Source organism: Vanessa tameamea, chromosome 9, assembly GCF_037043105.1.
Source record: "Vanessa tameamea isolate UH-Manoa-2023 chromosome 9, ilVanTame1 primary haplotype, whole genome shotgun sequence".
In the NCBI taxonomy this organism is placed as follows: Eukaryota; Metazoa; Arthropoda; class Insecta; order Lepidoptera; family Nymphalidae; genus Vanessa; species Vanessa tameamea.
Window position 1 is genome coordinate 11,011,499 of NC_087317.1, and position 16,689 is coordinate 11,028,187.

At 33.9% G+C, this 16,689-nt stretch overlaps 3 protein-coding genes across 3 annotated transcripts; 1 reads left to right on the forward strand and 2 right to left on the reverse strand.

Annotated features, from left to right (window-relative positions):
* Positions 1-2: 2 nt before the first annotated feature.
* On the forward strand, positions 3-10,832 carry LOC113396952 (protein shuttle craft). Its single transcript, XM_026635043.2, has 17 exons — positions 3-163; positions 269-1,690; positions 1,789-1,965; positions 2,255-2,474; positions 2,568-2,731; positions 3,967-4,171; positions 4,506-4,630; positions 5,045-5,172; positions 5,279-5,432; positions 5,790-5,986; positions 6,271-6,395; positions 6,649-6,834; positions 7,384-7,473; positions 7,619-7,817; positions 7,994-8,146; positions 8,346-8,494; positions 8,768-10,832. Exons 2-17 carry the CDS (start codon positions 421-423, stop codon positions 8,874-8,876), a joined length of 3,651 nt encoding a protein of 1,216 aa, XP_026490828.2. The 5' UTR covers positions 3-163; positions 269-420; the 3' UTR covers positions 8,877-10,832.
* Positions 10,833-12,034: 1,202 nt separating this feature from the next.
* Positions 12,035-14,333, reverse strand: LOC113396931 (uncharacterized). The gene is made up of 4 exons (XM_064215831.1): positions 14,164-14,333; positions 13,358-14,092; positions 12,980-13,063; positions 12,035-12,160 (listed from the first exon to the last, which is right to left on the reverse strand). Exons 1-4 carry the CDS (start codon positions 14,183-14,185, stop codon positions 12,129-12,131), a joined length of 873 nt encoding a protein of 290 aa, XP_064071901.1. The 5' UTR covers positions 14,186-14,333; the 3' UTR covers positions 12,035-12,128.
* A 525-nt stretch (positions 14,334-14,858) lies between these two features.
* Positions 14,859-16,254, reverse strand: LOC113396968 (protein CFAP276). Its single transcript, XM_026635072.2, has 3 exons — positions 15,920-16,254; positions 15,475-15,643; positions 14,859-15,345 (listed from the first exon to the last, which is right to left on the reverse strand). The coding sequence occupies exons 1-3, from the start codon at positions 16,099-16,101 to the stop codon at positions 15,205-15,207; spliced, it is 492 nt and encodes a 163-aa protein (XP_026490857.1). The 5' UTR covers positions 16,102-16,254; the 3' UTR covers positions 14,859-15,204.
* Positions 16,255-16,689: the final 435 nt, after the last annotated feature.

Sequence of the window (16,689 nt, forward strand, 5' to 3'; positions counted from 1 at the left end):
CGTTGACTTCCCCCTCCCTGCCCCCAATTCAATAGAATCCGACTCATCTTGTCACATCGTCTTAAAGTTATTATATTTTTGATTTGCTAAATTATTTTAGTTTATTTTTTGATTTATTTATTATTGTTTGTATATAATCAAGTGCCAGTCGAACGGATAACTGGTAAGTGAAGTCCATTCATTGAATATCTTTAGAAGTGCCACATGTCGATTTAATGATTTCAAATTCAGTCTTACAATAACGTATCTCATTTAAAATTGATTTCAGAGTACAGAGAAACATTACAACGAGACCACAGGTCTCGGCCTTTGGCCAAAAACACTATAAAAACTATAAGTATTGGAAAAATCATCCAAAAAGATCTGCCATACCCAAGCTAAATTAAGATATTTCATAATTTTTTATTTTCTTTTGTAATAATGTCTCAGTGGAATAATTCTTATTCTTACAACCAGTATCAAGCACCTAATAATTGGAACAACGATTATAATAGCCAGTATCAAGCTTATTATCCAAATCCAAATAGACAATATGACCCCAGTAATCAGTATGTTAGTTTTGATGAATTTTTATCTCAAATGCAAATTTCAAATCCACCGCCTACGAATCCTGCTACCTACAATAACATGCAATATCAAAACTACCCTAATGCGCAATATAACAACATGCCAAGTTATCAAAATGGTACTACACCTCAAAGCTCACAGGCAGATTATGCATATGGATCGAACACTGCCAATTTCCCTAATAATGAGGAAACTTATCAACCAAACATGCATAATCAATACAACCAGGTGACCTCGGATAAAAATAATTATTCAAATGAAGTGGTTTTTAAATCAAAGCTAACACCAACTGCTACTGAATTTGTGCCTAAAAGCTCCAAATCAAAATCACCAAGCAGTCCTCACAATGAGCCTTCACAAGAAGCAAGCTCATCAAGTGGGGCAGTAAGTAAATCATCTAGTAATTATTCAAAACCATCTAGTTCCACAAATTGGAGAGAAAAACCACATAGTTCTCAACAAAGTGGTGCCTCATCTAGTAATGAAACAACAAGTCAAATGCAGAAATTTTCAAAATATCAAGACTCAAATAGAAATCATAAAGGGGAGTCTAAAATTCGTAATCAAGACTGTTATAATAGCCACCCTGAGTCTTTAGATCAAAACTCTACTAAAATGCATAAAGACTCGTCAAACCGTCCCAGTGAATTGAATAATCGGAACCGAAAATCCAAAAATCGTGCCACTAATAGTAATCAAATGCAAGAGACTAACTACCGTAATCAAGATTTTAATCATCAAGACTCTAACAATCATAGAATAAACAATCGTAACAGTGATTTAAACAGCTTTAATCATGAGACAAATGCCTATGATGAAGTAAGCATGCACAATGAAGGGGGCCAATCAAAATCCAACCCAAAGACTAAGAATAAAGAGTCTGATGTAGGTCGAACTTTTTACAACAGTACTATGCCTAAAGAAAGTCAAGATGTTAGGAATGGAAGAAGTGAAGGACCAAGAAATCGTAAATGGGCTGGCAGTCAGCGTTTAAGAGCTACAGAACGTAATAGTACTGAAGATGAACAATATGCAAATACATATGGATATTATAGGGAAGAAAAAATGAAAGATAGTGTGTCCAGTCCAATGCGAGGAAAAAAGGCTTTCACAAATATAGGAGGTATTTCCTCAATTATTATTTTTCATTTTGAATACATGAATAAATTATTAATTGTATAGATTATCTGTGTATTAATGTTCACATATTATATATTTCAGCAAATACAGAAATGACTCAGCGGGAGCGTCTAAGTGAACAATTAGATAAAGGAACCCTTGAATGTCTGGTGTGTTGTGAAAGAGTGAAACAGACTGACTCTGTTTGGTATTGCAGCAACTGCTACCATGTGTTACACCTCCGGTGCATAAGGAAGTGGGCCATGAGCAGTTTGGTTGGTAAGTTAATAATATATATTTTAAAATTATTTTTTTTTTTATATATATATATCATTGTTGAAATTTAAAAAACTTACACATAATATTGAGTATGTAGTAAGTAAATATCTTAGATCCTCTGAAGAGATAAAGATAAATTTTTAATACTATTTTAAATTAACATATAATGTAGAAGTAGTATGTTGTTTTGCTTAAATAAAAAATTTGGTATGACAAAAATCTGCTATCTTGTTATAAACTCCAGTAGAATATTTAACAATTTATTATTAAATCTTCCATTATATTGCAGAAGGCAAATGGCGTTGTCCAGCATGCCAGAACACAAGTCAAGATATACCAACTGAATATAGATGTATGTGTGGGGCTGTACGTAACCCAGAATATCAGAGAGGGTCGAGTGGGGCTCACACTTGTGGCAAAGCCTGTAAGCGGCCCAGAATATGTCCACATCCTTGTACATTGCTTTGTCATCCTGGTCCTTGCCCACCATGTCAAGCCACTATTAAGAAGTAAGTTATAAGCTGTGTTAATACAAATATTTATTTATATTTTTTGTTAGTAGAATAAGTTATCTATATTTAAGATTTTTAATGTAAATTCAGGGAATGCGGCTGCGGTACAGAAACACGGTCAGTACTCTGCAGCAGCAAATTGCCGCAAGTTTGCGGTCGACAATGTAATCGTAAACTCGAGTGTGGGGTACACTCATGCACAAAAGACTGCCATGAGGGTCCTTGTGATGCATGTGAAGAAATTGTCACCCAAGGTAAATTTAATAATTTAATATTTCATATTTACTGCCAAATTATATTATGTACAGTCGGGGTAAGAAAAGGTTCGTCACCTTAAGATCTATTTTCGTGTGCTCAGTATGAGCGATTTCGATCGATATCGATTTCGCGATATGAGCTTTACCGATGGAGTATGACATATTGCGTCGCAATGTCATTATAAGTCGCATCTAGCAAAGAGTATAATAGCGTTTAAAAGCTATAATAATAATAATAAGAAGCCGTCAATCGGGATGACAATTACCAACTTTTCACGAAACCTCATAGTCCTTCGTGAATGCTCGTGTAACATCGGAGATTAGGACATTATCTTGTCTCTTATAAAAGAGAGTGCATAGAAGTAATCCTACTTCCTACTAATATTATAAACGCGAAAGTTTGTGTGTATGGATCTGGCTGATTTCTCTGAGGTATGGATGGATGTTTGTTACTCTTTTACGTAAAAATTTCTGAGCGGATTTGGTTAAAATTTTGCACACATATAGAATATGTACTGGAATAACGTATTGGACACTTTTTATCCCGGGAAAACATAAAATCTCTCGGGGACGCGGGTGAAACCGCAGGACGGAAGTAGTCAATAAAATAGTAAAAATAAATAGTAATTATGGTAAACTTTACTCATTTAAACAAATCTTATTTATTTTATTAAAAACGAGTATATCCGCCATTCGTATCAATCACAGCTTGTAGTCGCTGTCGCATTGATCCAACAAGGCGAGAGCATATGTCGGTTCCTCTGAAGCTCTCCCAAACACTTCGGCAATGTTCTAAGACAGCTGCTTTGATTCTGTCGTTATTATTTATCCACCGCTGCACCATCAAACACCATAGATTTTCCATAGGGTTTATATCCGCCGCTTTTGCAGGCCAAGGAATCACCACCACTTCCCGATGCCAATGGAACCACTCATCACACGTCACGTCATTACATTAACCGTCACTCAAAATAACGGCCGAATAATATTACAAGCGTTTTTATTCAAATTATTGTATTGCACATGAAAAAAACTCAATTCTATCATAATTACTTAGATAAAACATTTAATAACGAAAGGTTGCTTTAAAGATAAGCATACATAGATTACATACACAACAGTCATGTCTGTTGCAAAACATGTGGTCTAGTGACATATGCTAACGACCATTATAAAAACGATATAAATATATTGGTATATTAACTCCCATCTTGTAAATATAAAAATTTCAGTGTGCCACTGCCCCGCGGCGAAGTCTCGCTCCGTGCCGTGCACGGCGGAGTCGGGCGCGTGCGCCACGTGGTCGTGCGCGGCGCCGTGCGGGCGCGTGCTGGCATGCGGCGCGCACGTGTGTCGCGCTGCGTGTCACGAAGCGCCCTGCCCCCCATGCCCGCTACGCCCCGACAACGTTCCTGCCTGTCCCTGTGGCAACACCAGGTGACTGACGCTATTACTTGTCTGTTTCAAAGACTGAGCAAGGCAATCATAAAAGTAATTTGAATTTAAAATCCTGCACAGAGGACACATATAAAGACGGCTAAAGTTTGTTTGACGATAAAACAAAGATACTTTATTTTTGTTAATTACTGTTTACACTGAAATTCTGTTGTAGATAATTATTATGTTTCATAATAATATGCTCATACTGACATTATTGGACATGTTATAAAATCAATTTATTTTATTTATATTTTTTTAAATTACAATACATACTTATCACATCATATACAAAATAAATATACTCAAATATGCAATTGTCGTGTTGTTTCAGAATAAGCAAGGACCAGCGTAAATCTTGTACAGACCCAATACCACTTTGTGGTAATATCTGCGCCAAGCCTTTACCATGTGGTCCTTCTGGAGATAAACATTTTTGCAAAGAGTGTTGTCATGAAGGTAAATAAATAATTACTAAGTAAACTGTAACTTAAAAATTCAAGTGAAGAGTATTTTACTCTTAGTGCTAAAGTACTTTTACATACAAAAATGAGCATGAAGTAAAAAAATGCTATAAACATGTAAAACCTACTACTTCTTGTATTGTTGAACAGAATGTATATTTTTCCTTAATGTAACAAATGTTCGTGTGATAGCATGATAAATATTGGTCTAGCAATTTGATAAGATTAAGTATTAGATATATGTATATTAATACACTACAGCATTTTAGTCCAATAGTTTTTCTGATAAGTATCATTATAATATTTAATAAGTAATTCCTCCTATTACCATTCATTTATTAAAATGTATCCGAGCATGTTGAATAATTCATCATACTGCTTAAGTAAGGTAATAATAAAAACTATTCAGGTAATTGTCGCGTATGCCCGGACACCACGCTGCTGCAATGTCGCTGCGGACACTCCAGCCGTGAGGTCCCCTGCGCAGACCTACCACAGATGCTTAACAATGTATTGTGCCAGAGAAAGTGTAATAAGGTAAAAATAATAATAATTCTAGTAATCTGTTGAACGTAGACTAGCATCAAATGTGAGCATGTGAAATAACTCAAAATCATCTCTCTTAATTGTACGGTCTGTACAGAAGTTGTCGTGCGGCCGCCACCGCTGCCGTACGACGTGCTGCGACGCGCAGTCGCACCGCTGCGCCGTGGTGTGCGCGCGTACGCTATCCTGCCAGCTGCACCGCTGCGAGGAGTTCTGCCACACCGGACACTGCGCGCCCTGTCCTAGAGTCAGTGAGTATAGTATACCACAGCTACCTCAATCATCAATACCTACGTTGTGATTTTCACTTGATACTGCCGGGTAAAATGAAAATTTTATCAATATTTGCAATAAAAATTATCTAGCATTTATACAGAGAGATAAAAATCTGTCAAGATGTGTATCTTTAGTATAAATATATTTCTTTATATAACATATTTCATACAAATTTATCTTTGAAAAAAAAAAGCAATATAGTTAATGTCCATGATTCATAAAAAATAAAAATCAATTATACCTTTAGGTCAATTAAACATGCCTAGGATGCAATAAATAATATTTACGATATCAAATATTGAACATTGATCTACTAATCTCAACGAACTCAGGTTTCGAGGAGCTCCGCTGCGAGTGCGGGACGGAGGTGGTGCTGCCGCCCGTGCGCTGCGGCACCAAGCCGCCCGCCTGCAGCGCGCCGTGTCGCCGCGCCCGCGCCTGCGCGCACCCGCCGCACCACTCGTGCCACTCGGGCGACTGTCCGCCCTGCGTCGTGCTCACCACCAAGATGTGCTACGGGAAGCACGAGGTGACTGAGCAAGATATACTAACTATGTCATAAGTTTATTGATTGTTGCATATAAGATTCTATTCTTTAATTCGATCTGGATTTTTTTTTATGATTAATTTATGTTTTAATACATCATATTTAATTTACACCATTGATTCAATTATTTTTAGTATTATTGAATTGATTAAGATTCTATCAATCATTTGATTTAAATGGCAACATTCTCTTATAAATCTGGACACTAGGTTTAGATAAGTAATATAGTATAAACGATTGCTATAAAATATCAAATTCGTCATCAGGAACGTAAAACCATCCCATGTTCACAAGAGGAGTTTTCGTGCGGTTTGCCCTGCGGCAAGCCCCTACCTTGTGGAAAACACACATGCATAAAAACGTGCCACAAGGGTCCCTGCGATACCGGAAAGCAAGTATTTTTTTTATTTGTTCAGTTTTATTATTAATAAAATTGATCTGGATAAAAAAGCAAGGAACTTTTTTGTTTTTGCGGAACCGTTTAGGTGATCACTGTTACCACCCATTAGTAAATAAATCGCCAATAGAATGATTCCAAGAGCAAGGGTTATAAAGTCATAGATTCCATGGCGGCTCATTACCAGTGCGTATGGGCAAAAGTGACCTGTGCTCGTCTTTTTTTCTAACCAAATGATATATACTAGATGCACGCAAGCGTGCACTGAGAAGCGTCCGAGTTGCGGGCACCCGTGCGCCGCGGCGTGCCACTCGGGCGGCGGCGGCGCGTGTCCCAGCGGGGCGCCGTGCAAGCGCCTCGTGTGCGCCACGTGTCCGTGCGGGCGCCGCAAGGCGGAGCGCACCTGCTGCGACAACGCCAGAGACTATGCCAAGTGAGTTTATGATTATTGTTCGTGTCTGTCGCATCAAATATTTGGATAAAATTTAAAAACTAATTTTCAACAGCCTTTTACTAGAATGTTTATAGTCTATTCCAATCGAAGAAGGAATAGAGATAAACAAACCTTAAATTTATATATTTCATACGGTTTTCTAATACGTCAGCTATATTATGGAGTATTAAAAGTTCTTGATTAATATTTCATTATTTATAATACAACACTATTAACGATTTCTATCAATATTAATTTTACTTCTAAAGTTATGATAACAGATTCTTCGACGCTCAAAACGCCATCGATTCCAAAATCTATAAGGAATATCATAGGTTATTCAAGCTCTCGACCAATGATATCGCGACAATTCAATGTTTTGTATATGGCTTTTGTCCTCTTGTGCTTGGAATAGACCTATAGACTTATGTTTGAAAAATATGCTACAAATACATAATATGTCATAACATTACCTCTCGGCGAAAGGGTTAATGATATTAAGTATATTGTTAAATTTAATTTGATTAATATTCACATTAATTTGCTAAGGATGGTGAGCACTTTGGCAGCATCGAAGATGCAAGATGGTGGTACCGTGGATTTAACTGAAGTACAGCGTCCGAGTGCAATGTTAAAAACGTGAGTTATATCTCTATAATAACAAAAAAGCCGATTTCTCTAATACTAGAATACATCTGTAAGTTGGATGTTTATTCTACTTTCACAACGACTGACATACGACGACAGAAAAATATATTAATTATAATACATATATCCCGTTTAGGCTTGAGTGCGACGAGGAATGCTTTGTGGAAGCGCGTAGTCGCCGCCTGGCGTTGGCGCTGCAGCTGCGCAACCCCGACGTGTCGGCCAAGCTCGCGCCGCGCTACAGCGAGCACGTGCGCTCCACGGCTGCACGCGAGCCCGCCTTCGCCCAGCTCGTGCACGAACGACTCACTGACCTCGTGCAACTCGCCAAGAAGGTAAACTGACGTGACCGATCTATATCGGGGTTGCAAAGTACTTGTAAATAAAAAACCCAAGTAAAGTACAAATTAATGTTTTATATAATGGAAATAATCATTGTGCAAAATAATTAATATATCCTTAGTTGGTTGATAATTTGATATTACAAATTAACAAATCGTTTCCCCTGCAGTCAAAACAGAAGACTCGCGCCCATTCCTTCCCATCTATGAATAGACAGAAGCGTCAGTTCATCCACGAGCTGTGTGAACACTTTGGGTGTGAGAGTGTTGCGTATGACGCAGAGCCTAACAGAAACGTTGTTGCCACAGCTGATAAGGAAAAGGTTGATAGTTTTTTTCTTAAAACGTTCAAAAATGTACCTGTAAATTTTAAATATATAGTCAGCATAACTTTTAGTTATTCTTCAAATATTTTAATCAACTAATACTTCTTCTACTAGAACTTCAAAATGTAAACATTTTGAAATTCACGATCGATTTGAATGTGCAAGGTCTGATGAATTGTTTGCCCTGTAACTCCAGTCGTGGCTGCCGGCAATGAGCGTGCTGGAGGTGCTGGCTCGCGAGGCGGGCAAGCGCCGCGTGCCCGGCCCCGTGCTGCGCGCGCCCGCACACACGCCCTCCGCACCCGCACCGCCCTCCGCGCACGCGCACGCCTCCGCCTCCTCCAAGTAAGACTATAATGCATTGCAGTACTTCGTAAACACGCATGTCGCTCCTCATTCCTCTCCTCTGCCAAAAAATATTGTAAATAATGTTCGTCTGCTTAATACTTGAATTAAATGATCATCTATTCTATATGTTAAATTAAAAACTGTTAATAAACAAAAAATTAGTACAACTAAGTTTTCATGATCAAGGTCAAAAAGTTTTCTATAAAAAAGTTGGCACTACATAATTTCAACCTGTGTCATTCTTTATCTCTATATAAAATAATTTGTCAGATCATCCGGCGGCTGGGCGACGCTGACCTCAACGAACGCGTGGGCGGCTCGCAGCCAGCCCAAGCAGGCGCCCAAGATAGACTACTTCGACAACCCGCCCGACAACTGAACGATTAGCTCAATTCAGGCCAGATGAGTGCTTAAGTTGCCGATGGATATTATGTGAAATATATGATATTTCTCAATTATTTTTATGCAATTAGTAGAAATGAAAAATATGTACATAATTAAACTATTTGGTCAATTTCAATAGTCGTTTTTTATGTATAAAGTGTTGCTCACACTAAAACAAAAGAAAAAATAAAGTCCGTTCTAAAATTCTAAAGTTTCTAAAATTGGCTAAATACTTACGGTTGTCTTACATGCCGGATTGGTATCGCTTATCGCGTCGCTTGTTAACCAATGGGTTCGGGTATTTTATTCTCTTTTACGACCTTTTTCCAACCCGTGGAATGGACTATAGTTTAATTATGATACATAGGTATTTCCATAACAAAAAAAAATTGGCTGAATTTTTTTTGTATATTTTAATATAAAATACTTAAAAATAAAACCTTAGATTTTTTTTAAATTAAATTAATAGGAATTTCAATTACAAATTAAATATATGTGGGGTGACTAAATGTTTGAATTTAACTAATTATTGGCATAACTATGGAGGCACTCGTCTGCGTCTACTTTTTTATAAGAAACTTACAAGTGATCTCTGCATCATAGAAAAATAATAATAAGAAATATAAATAACATAAAATAATACATTAACTATAGAACACTTCTGTTATATTAACTGTTCAACGAATATCACCATAGACAAATATAAATGCTGCCTTATATGTTATAATGAATTTTCAAACATTATTTATATTATATTTAATGTTATACAAAGCGAGAACTTTGTTTGAGATCACAAGTAAGAGATAGTAGAGTCAATTTTTATATTATTCATATTATAATAAAATATACATGCATAGGATACGTGTGGGCTATGTGTTATTTGATGATTAATGGAAATCACTTATATTATATAAGAAAATATTAGGTAAACTTCACTTTACAAGCATATAAAGGACTTTTCGTTTCTTATCTAATATATGTTATATGTCATTCCTAATTTTTTTTATTTATATAATTGGCCTAATTTAGATGATTTTTTAACTCTTTTTCAATTTTAGGAAGTTCCTTTTAAAATTCAATTAAACTTTTTTGCTAAATTATAAACTAATGTCATGTCAACGTTTAACACAAATGCTAGTTCAAATAAATAAATCTTATGTGTTCAGCACAAATAGAGTTAATATTGTACGGATATTAGATAATAAATATAATCGTTTTATAAAATAATAAAATAAGAAAGCTTAGCACTTCATAAAAGTGTTCGATGTAATAGATTTAAAAAAAACAATGGTTTTTAATTTTATTGTTTCAGTTTCGCTGCGCAATTATCATGATTCTATCATTCTATTATGAAAAAATAGTTCTTCATTATAAAAAAAATCCAAATGAATAAAATGTTACGTATTTGGAGGGCAATCGTATTTTTTGATAATTAATTTTAAATCCACTTCGTCTAACTGTTTCGTCTGAAATTTTGATAAATTCGCACTGATATCAATATAGATTCTAGGTTACATTTATATTATGTAATTTTTTTCTAAATGGTTCTTTAAATAATTTTTTTGTGTATTCTTAAATAATAATATTTCTGGGGCTCTAATATTTAAATATTGAATCAGACGAAAATATTTCTCTTAAGTTTATAAGTCTTCATAACTAATGAATCATTTGATGATTATACTTAACGATTTTAAGTTATATGTTAAACAAAATGGTGCTATTCTGATTTCAATATATTTATTATATTTTTAAATAGCACGGCCAATTGTACGGATTTAATGTTCGTGAAATTGTTTATTTTCTTTTTCAAGTGTAGTTACCTAAAAAATATATGGGATACGTTTTCTTATGATTATAATGTAATCTTAGATAGTATTCTACAATCTGTGTATTTGGAGCATAAATTATCTGTTGTACAGGCGATGTGTAATAAAATGTTACATATTTGTTAGTTTTTTTTTCTGTTTAACCCTATATTTACAAAAAAAATTAAAGATTCACGTTTTTAATATATATTAAATTTATATCGAGTAACAAATTTATGCGTTGGACAATGTTGGGTAGTCAAATCAAATAAAATGTATTTTAATCAAGTAAACTTACTATTAATTTTGCCGTACTAACATTTTTAATTTTGTTAAATGGTACATTGATTATATTTTTATTGAAGCGCGCGCAAACATTAATCGACCCACTGGCGTCATCACACGTTTTCATGGTTTATTGAATATTCGCCAATATCCATACAACTTTTATTATGCAAACATTTCATAAATATTTTGTAAATAAAACAAGGCTCATATTTTATAAATCTTTTATATCCTGCAGTAAAATTTCGATGTAACGGACAAGTTGTAATATTGGATTAACACAGTCCTTAAGACGATGACACTTACAGACACTCTCTTTAGAAGATTTCTCTCTTATAAATTGTTGTGATCTTTTACTATAAGATTTGTTGCTGTGTTTCTTACAGCCCGTAGAGGTACTGCGTAAAGGCTCACTGGTACCACGACATTTCACTTCATTTAAAAATGTTTCTAAAGAGTTCTTACAACAATTATAACGTTCGCAATCAGAATGATTTTTTTTGTTATAGTTCCGCAACCCTTTGCTTTTTTGTTTTCTATTCGCTAAGTGCTGCTGAAAAATGAATATTAATGTATGAAATGGTGTATTAATCAGATTTTTTATTCACTTTAAATTGGATGGCAATCATAGTTAAAATAATTTGAAATGTTTGAAAATCAGTTTTCGTCGATAATTTTATACTATTCAAATCTCTGGCGAAGACTAGTAGAAGAAGTAGGTAGTAGTTTAATAAAGGATATTTTGAAATTGGAATGCAGATAATATTATTTTATAATAAAAAATTGGAAACAAATATTTCAAGAAAATTCTGCGATTAGCGTTCATGCTATACATAGATTATTGATCAATAAAATTTAAAAGTACTCAAGCAGTCTCTTATAGGTGGAAACTTACGACGCATTAACGGGTATGTGAGTATTACTTAAATTGGTATATCGCTCTATCGATCGACAAATATTTTAGTTTAGAATATATCACACCACAGAAAATGTTCTAATATAAATATTGTATAAGTACGGGGATATAACGTATATCACATCTAATAAGGTTAACAATAATTACCTCTGTTGTACAGTTGCATCCGTTATTTTTTTCATAGTGAACCAACGTTTTTCTTTTTGTTTTTTTGTTATCTATTAAAGATGTTTCCGAATCGCTACTTATATATTTTATCGGTGAAACGTAAGTCTGCAAATAATTACCTAAAATTAAGTTATTATGCATAAGGAAAATCAAATATTTAAATACAACATTATATTAATATTGTTACTTTCTGTCTTCGTAGTTATGCACAATGTGAAAATGATAGCATACATTTTCAAGTTCGGCATATCTATAGACTACCTTAGAGGAACTCAAAGGTTGAGTATATTATTGCAATTATAACAGCTAGCGGGCTCGTCTTAATCCACGATTTACCAAAGGTTAGGCGCCTCTGAAGGTCACTTAAAAATATTTTTCGGGAGAGGGGAGATTGACAGATCACTGTATCCACCCGGGCTCTTGTTGCTCTTAAGACTGGGCTGACGGCTGGCTTATAAGACTGTAAAAACTGTGATCTTGGGTTCAAACTGAATGTAGTAGGTAGGCCAATAAAAATGCTTCTAGCTTTTCTATCAATAAATTCTCAGTAGCTGCCTAGAGTTCAGATGTTGGCACTATTTACACTCACTTGTCTCAGAACTCACGTAGAGGCGATGGCCCAGCACCGAACTCTCTGGAGATATCGAGCTGCCCTCCCGTCGGGTAATGAATGAGATAATAGATAGGTTTGCGTGTATGTTGGTATTATTTTAGTTAAGAATAGTCGTCGTGGGCGGTTTCGATTATGAAGACATGATTATCCCTTGTATTCAATGAAATATGGCAAGCATTGAACAAGTACTTTGCACAAATATTCAATGGCAATGAGAATATAGTTGAGTTTGCAATCGCATGTAACATGAGAACACTAAATAAAGATATATAAGTAGATACAAAAATAAGTTCAACAAACACAATACGAACACATTCTGCTGACTCCCCGTAAGAGAACATCGCATGCCAACACAGCTATGAGTATTTGCGAACTGTAGTCGTTATAACAGTTACCTATGATTTGAAAAGAAAAGAAACATTAAACGTCTAACTCAAAGATTTAATAGCTTTTATATTGTAAAGAAAACTATCAACAATAATTGTTTTATTGCGATTATTAGGTTTTTTAAATGAGCTCGAAACGAGTTTTTATTCTTACATCGATTGAGATGATTGCACTCGAGATCGTTAAAAACAATATATTATACGATTTGTAAAAACAATAATTTAAATTAATGATTTACAATTACATTTATGACTTTGTGTAAAACTATATGAAACAATAATTAAAATGTTAATAAATCATACCATGGTTTAAATTTATCATCTTGTACGCAAAGTCAACAAAATTCGACCACATTTTTTGCATACTATTATCTTTCTTTGCATTTTTGAATTTATAGTTAGAAAGATCATTAACATCTGACTCTACACAAATATTTAAAATAACATCATCTACATCTGATATTTGCTCCTCGTCATTAAGTTTAGCGTACTTTTCTAAACATTCAATGTTTTCCTTCACAGTTTCTAATTGTAAAGTTATATTTTCTGCAATATTCTTCTTAACTGTCTCCAACTCTTCTCTTATATCATTATCTACTTTATCAATTGCAATATTTTTAGCAACGCCGTTTAAACTTGGAGGATTAGCTTGTTTTGTGTTAGCAACACTCGTAAAGTCTTCATTTTCTTTGCTAGTTTCTGAATCGTGGCTGTTATTGTCTTCGTAGTTTTCCAATTCGTACTCATCGTGAAGTTCGCTAAAACTTTCATAAAGTTCATCATCATTAAGGTAGACATTAGAGGGAACACTGCGTATGCTCCTGTCTAGTTTCGGTTCACTCTGACATAATCCAAACTGATCACACAGCCTGCGCCGTGCTCGTCTCTCACTAAGTTCCTGTTTTAAAATTTTATCTTGGTATGATTTTTTCTTCAGCCTTTGGACAGCGTCTAGTTGATTCTTCTCCAGCGATCTATACTGTTCGTACAAATACCACGATCGTACACGATTACATTTTTCATTTGCGGAATCTAGATCTTTACCAAATTATAATTTTAATAAAATCTTATAATTTAATTACAATATATCTAAATAATAAACTACTAACCGAATGAGTTAACAAAATCCATTAAAATTTGAAGTATCTATATTACAAATAATAATTTTAAAATAGTTACTAGACTAAAATTCATTTATATAATTTTTGATTAAAATTGATTTAGGATACAATATCGCGTTATGCCTAAACTCATCTGTCATGTCAAGCTATTCTAAAAGAAGTGATATTTTTGGCCTATACATATATTTAAGCATATAGGTATTATTTAAGAACATAATATCACATTGAAATGACTTGTAAAGTTTATATATATCTAGTTTTGTAACGGCAATGGAAGATTTATTGGGAGGCTTACGACGTAGTAAGCTCATCAGGTCTTAGTTTATTGGGAAATCCTAGCCTTGGCTTAATATTGTTAGGTTTTGTTTTTTAAATTGGTTATTTTATTTTTTAGATTCCAGCCTAATATTCTATATAATTTATTAGAGCCTTATTTCTATTCACATGCTATGAAGAACTAGATCTGAAAGGCAGCAGACCTAAAAAGCACCATCCGCCGCCCAACAGAACTTTCTAGGGGTTATACCTAAAATTATCATACGCAATGAACGCAACCGTTTTTTTTTAAATTAGTACGGGCAGATAATATTTCATGGTTATTATGTAACTGTAAATTCGAGCTAAATTGGTCAATTCGATTGACATAAGTAAAGATAAAATGAGGAAACAAACACTTTTGGGAATTTTAGAAATATTTTATTCGATACCATACTTCTTTAAGATAGTTTAATAAATAATATTTTAAAAAAGTAGAGATATTTTAATGTATCATCGCACCCTCATAACATCCTTCAAATCTTTTTATTTTTAACATACTAATACTTGTTACACTGGCTTTATTCCCCTCATATATTTATTTCTATTAAAATGATTTATCGACAACTTAAGAACATTTTGATAATTGAGATTCAATCAAAATTTATAACATGCAATTAAAGTCTACTTTTGAACTATATCGCAACTCTTATCTACTTCCTAACATCTATGTATATTGTTTTATTATAAATTTCAGGATCAATTCGTATAAAACTAATAGAAGAAAATCGCGCCGCCTGCAGGTTGTCTGCTGTATCCAGGATTGGTTTGTGAAGAGTGTACACCCGAGTTCATTAGCTTCACACTGAAGGGGGACTTTCGTTCTGTGATGCCGCCTCTTTTCATTGGATGACCCTAAAAAGTGCAAAATTTTATAAAAACTGACGGTCACAGTCATATTTTTTTATAAAAAATTGTTAAAATAATAAATTAATGCTTGGCATTTTGTACTTCGATAGATTAATTGGTGATTTGTATACCTACCAAAGGAATAACAACTGGCGGTAGCTTATCATAGGTGTTCCTCAGACGGCGCCAAGTATCGCAACCGATTGTTTCAGCTTGCAAATACAAATCTTCTTTATCGGCAAAATACTCACTCGACTGATTGTAGGTCGCTGCTAGAACTAGATCCAAACTATCATGTGGTAAACTGTAATTGTATTATAAGATAAGCGGATTTTTTTGAAGAAACTAAGTATGCACGCGTTTTATTTGTAATTGTAAAATATTTGGAAATAACAATATTTTAATTTTTAAGCGAAACGTACATGTGTAAATGTGGTCTTAATCCAAATAAATAATCTTAATTTTTATCTTAGACCGTAATTTCCAGTAATTTCACATAATATGTATAATTCCTACAGGAAGAGTAGGTATTGAAAGTGAAGTAACCTAGAAATAAAATTGACAAATGTTTTCCACTTACAAAAATGGATGGTAAAAACTTAATTTTCTGACGCTGGCTAAAGTATGATGTGAAAAAAGCCGTGATCCAGTTGGAACGCCGTGTTTTTCTTTCGTTGATAAAACTATTTCTTTTCCCAAGTCACCCTCTTTTCGTAAATCCGGTAACAACTTTTTATTTCTAACTTGTTTAATTCCTGTCATTTTAATTACAAAAAATTTACTTCGATAATAATTAAGAAAAATTTATATAAATAAAATAATTCATTTCGTGTCCATAGCAACGATTATGAAACGTGAAATACAACAAAATAGTGGCTATCATTGGCGTAACAGCAAACTAAAGTCAACTGAACAGAAAAATATTACTTATTATTATTTTCTTGAGATGACATGTATTATTTAATCTTCTCAGATTGATACTCGTATATCATTTAATACAAAACCCGAATCAATAGGGAAAATAAAATAAAATGGCAGCTTGCAATTACAGCAGAATAGTTAGCAATAAAAGTAATACTAGCTTTCGATCACAATTCCGCTCTTCGATTGATTAAAGATTTTGCGTCATTAATTTAGTACTGATTTTAAAAATTTATTGTGTTGTATATTTGTATACACTTTAAATTGTGTACAATTGTAGAGTATGCTCAAATTAGTTTCTTAATTATTTTGCCGATTTACTTAACTGTTTCAATATTTATATGCTCTTTAGATAGCGATTTACATCATCTCTGTTTTTTACTTTTTGAAAGACGCCTTAGAACGTAACTGTTGCAGATTGCATAAAAA

Excerpts from the sequence above, each read along its gene's own strand:
- LOC113396952 (XM_026635043.2), top strand. The coding sequence starts at position 421 with ATGTCTCAGTGGAATAATTCTTATTCTTACAACCAGTATCAAGCACCT. Across the intron at positions 2,475-2,567 it reads TGTCAAGCCACTATTAAGAA|GGAATGCGGCTGCGGTACAG; the intron begins GTAAGTTATAAG and ends ATGTAAATTCAG. Across the intron at positions 8,495-8,767 it reads CACGCCTCCGCCTCCTCCAA|ATCATCCGGCGGCTGGGCGA; the intron begins GTAAGACTATAA and ends ATAATTTGTCAG.
- LOC113396931 (XM_064215831.1), bottom strand. The coding sequence starts at position 14,185 with ATGGATTTTGTTAACTCATTCG. Across the intron at positions 14,093-14,163 it reads GGATTTTGTTAACTCATTCG|ATCTAGATTCCGCAAATGAA; the intron begins GTTAGTAGTTTA and ends AATTTGGTAAAG. Across the intron at positions 13,064-13,357 it reads GATGATAAATTTAAACCATG|GTAACTGTTATAACGACTAC; the intron begins GTATGATTTATT and ends TTCAAATCATAG.
- LOC113396968 (XM_026635072.2), bottom strand. The coding sequence starts at position 16,101 with ATGACAGGAATTAAACAAGTTAGAAATAAAAAGTTGTTACCGGATTTA. Across the intron at positions 15,644-15,919 it reads AGTTTTTACCATCCATTTTT|TTTACCACATGATAGTTTGG; the intron begins GTAAGTGGAAAA and ends ATACAATTACAG. Across the intron at positions 15,346-15,474 it reads CGCCAGTTGTTATTCCTTTG|GGTCATCCAATGAAAAGAGG; the intron begins GTAGGTATACAA and ends TGCACTTTTTAG.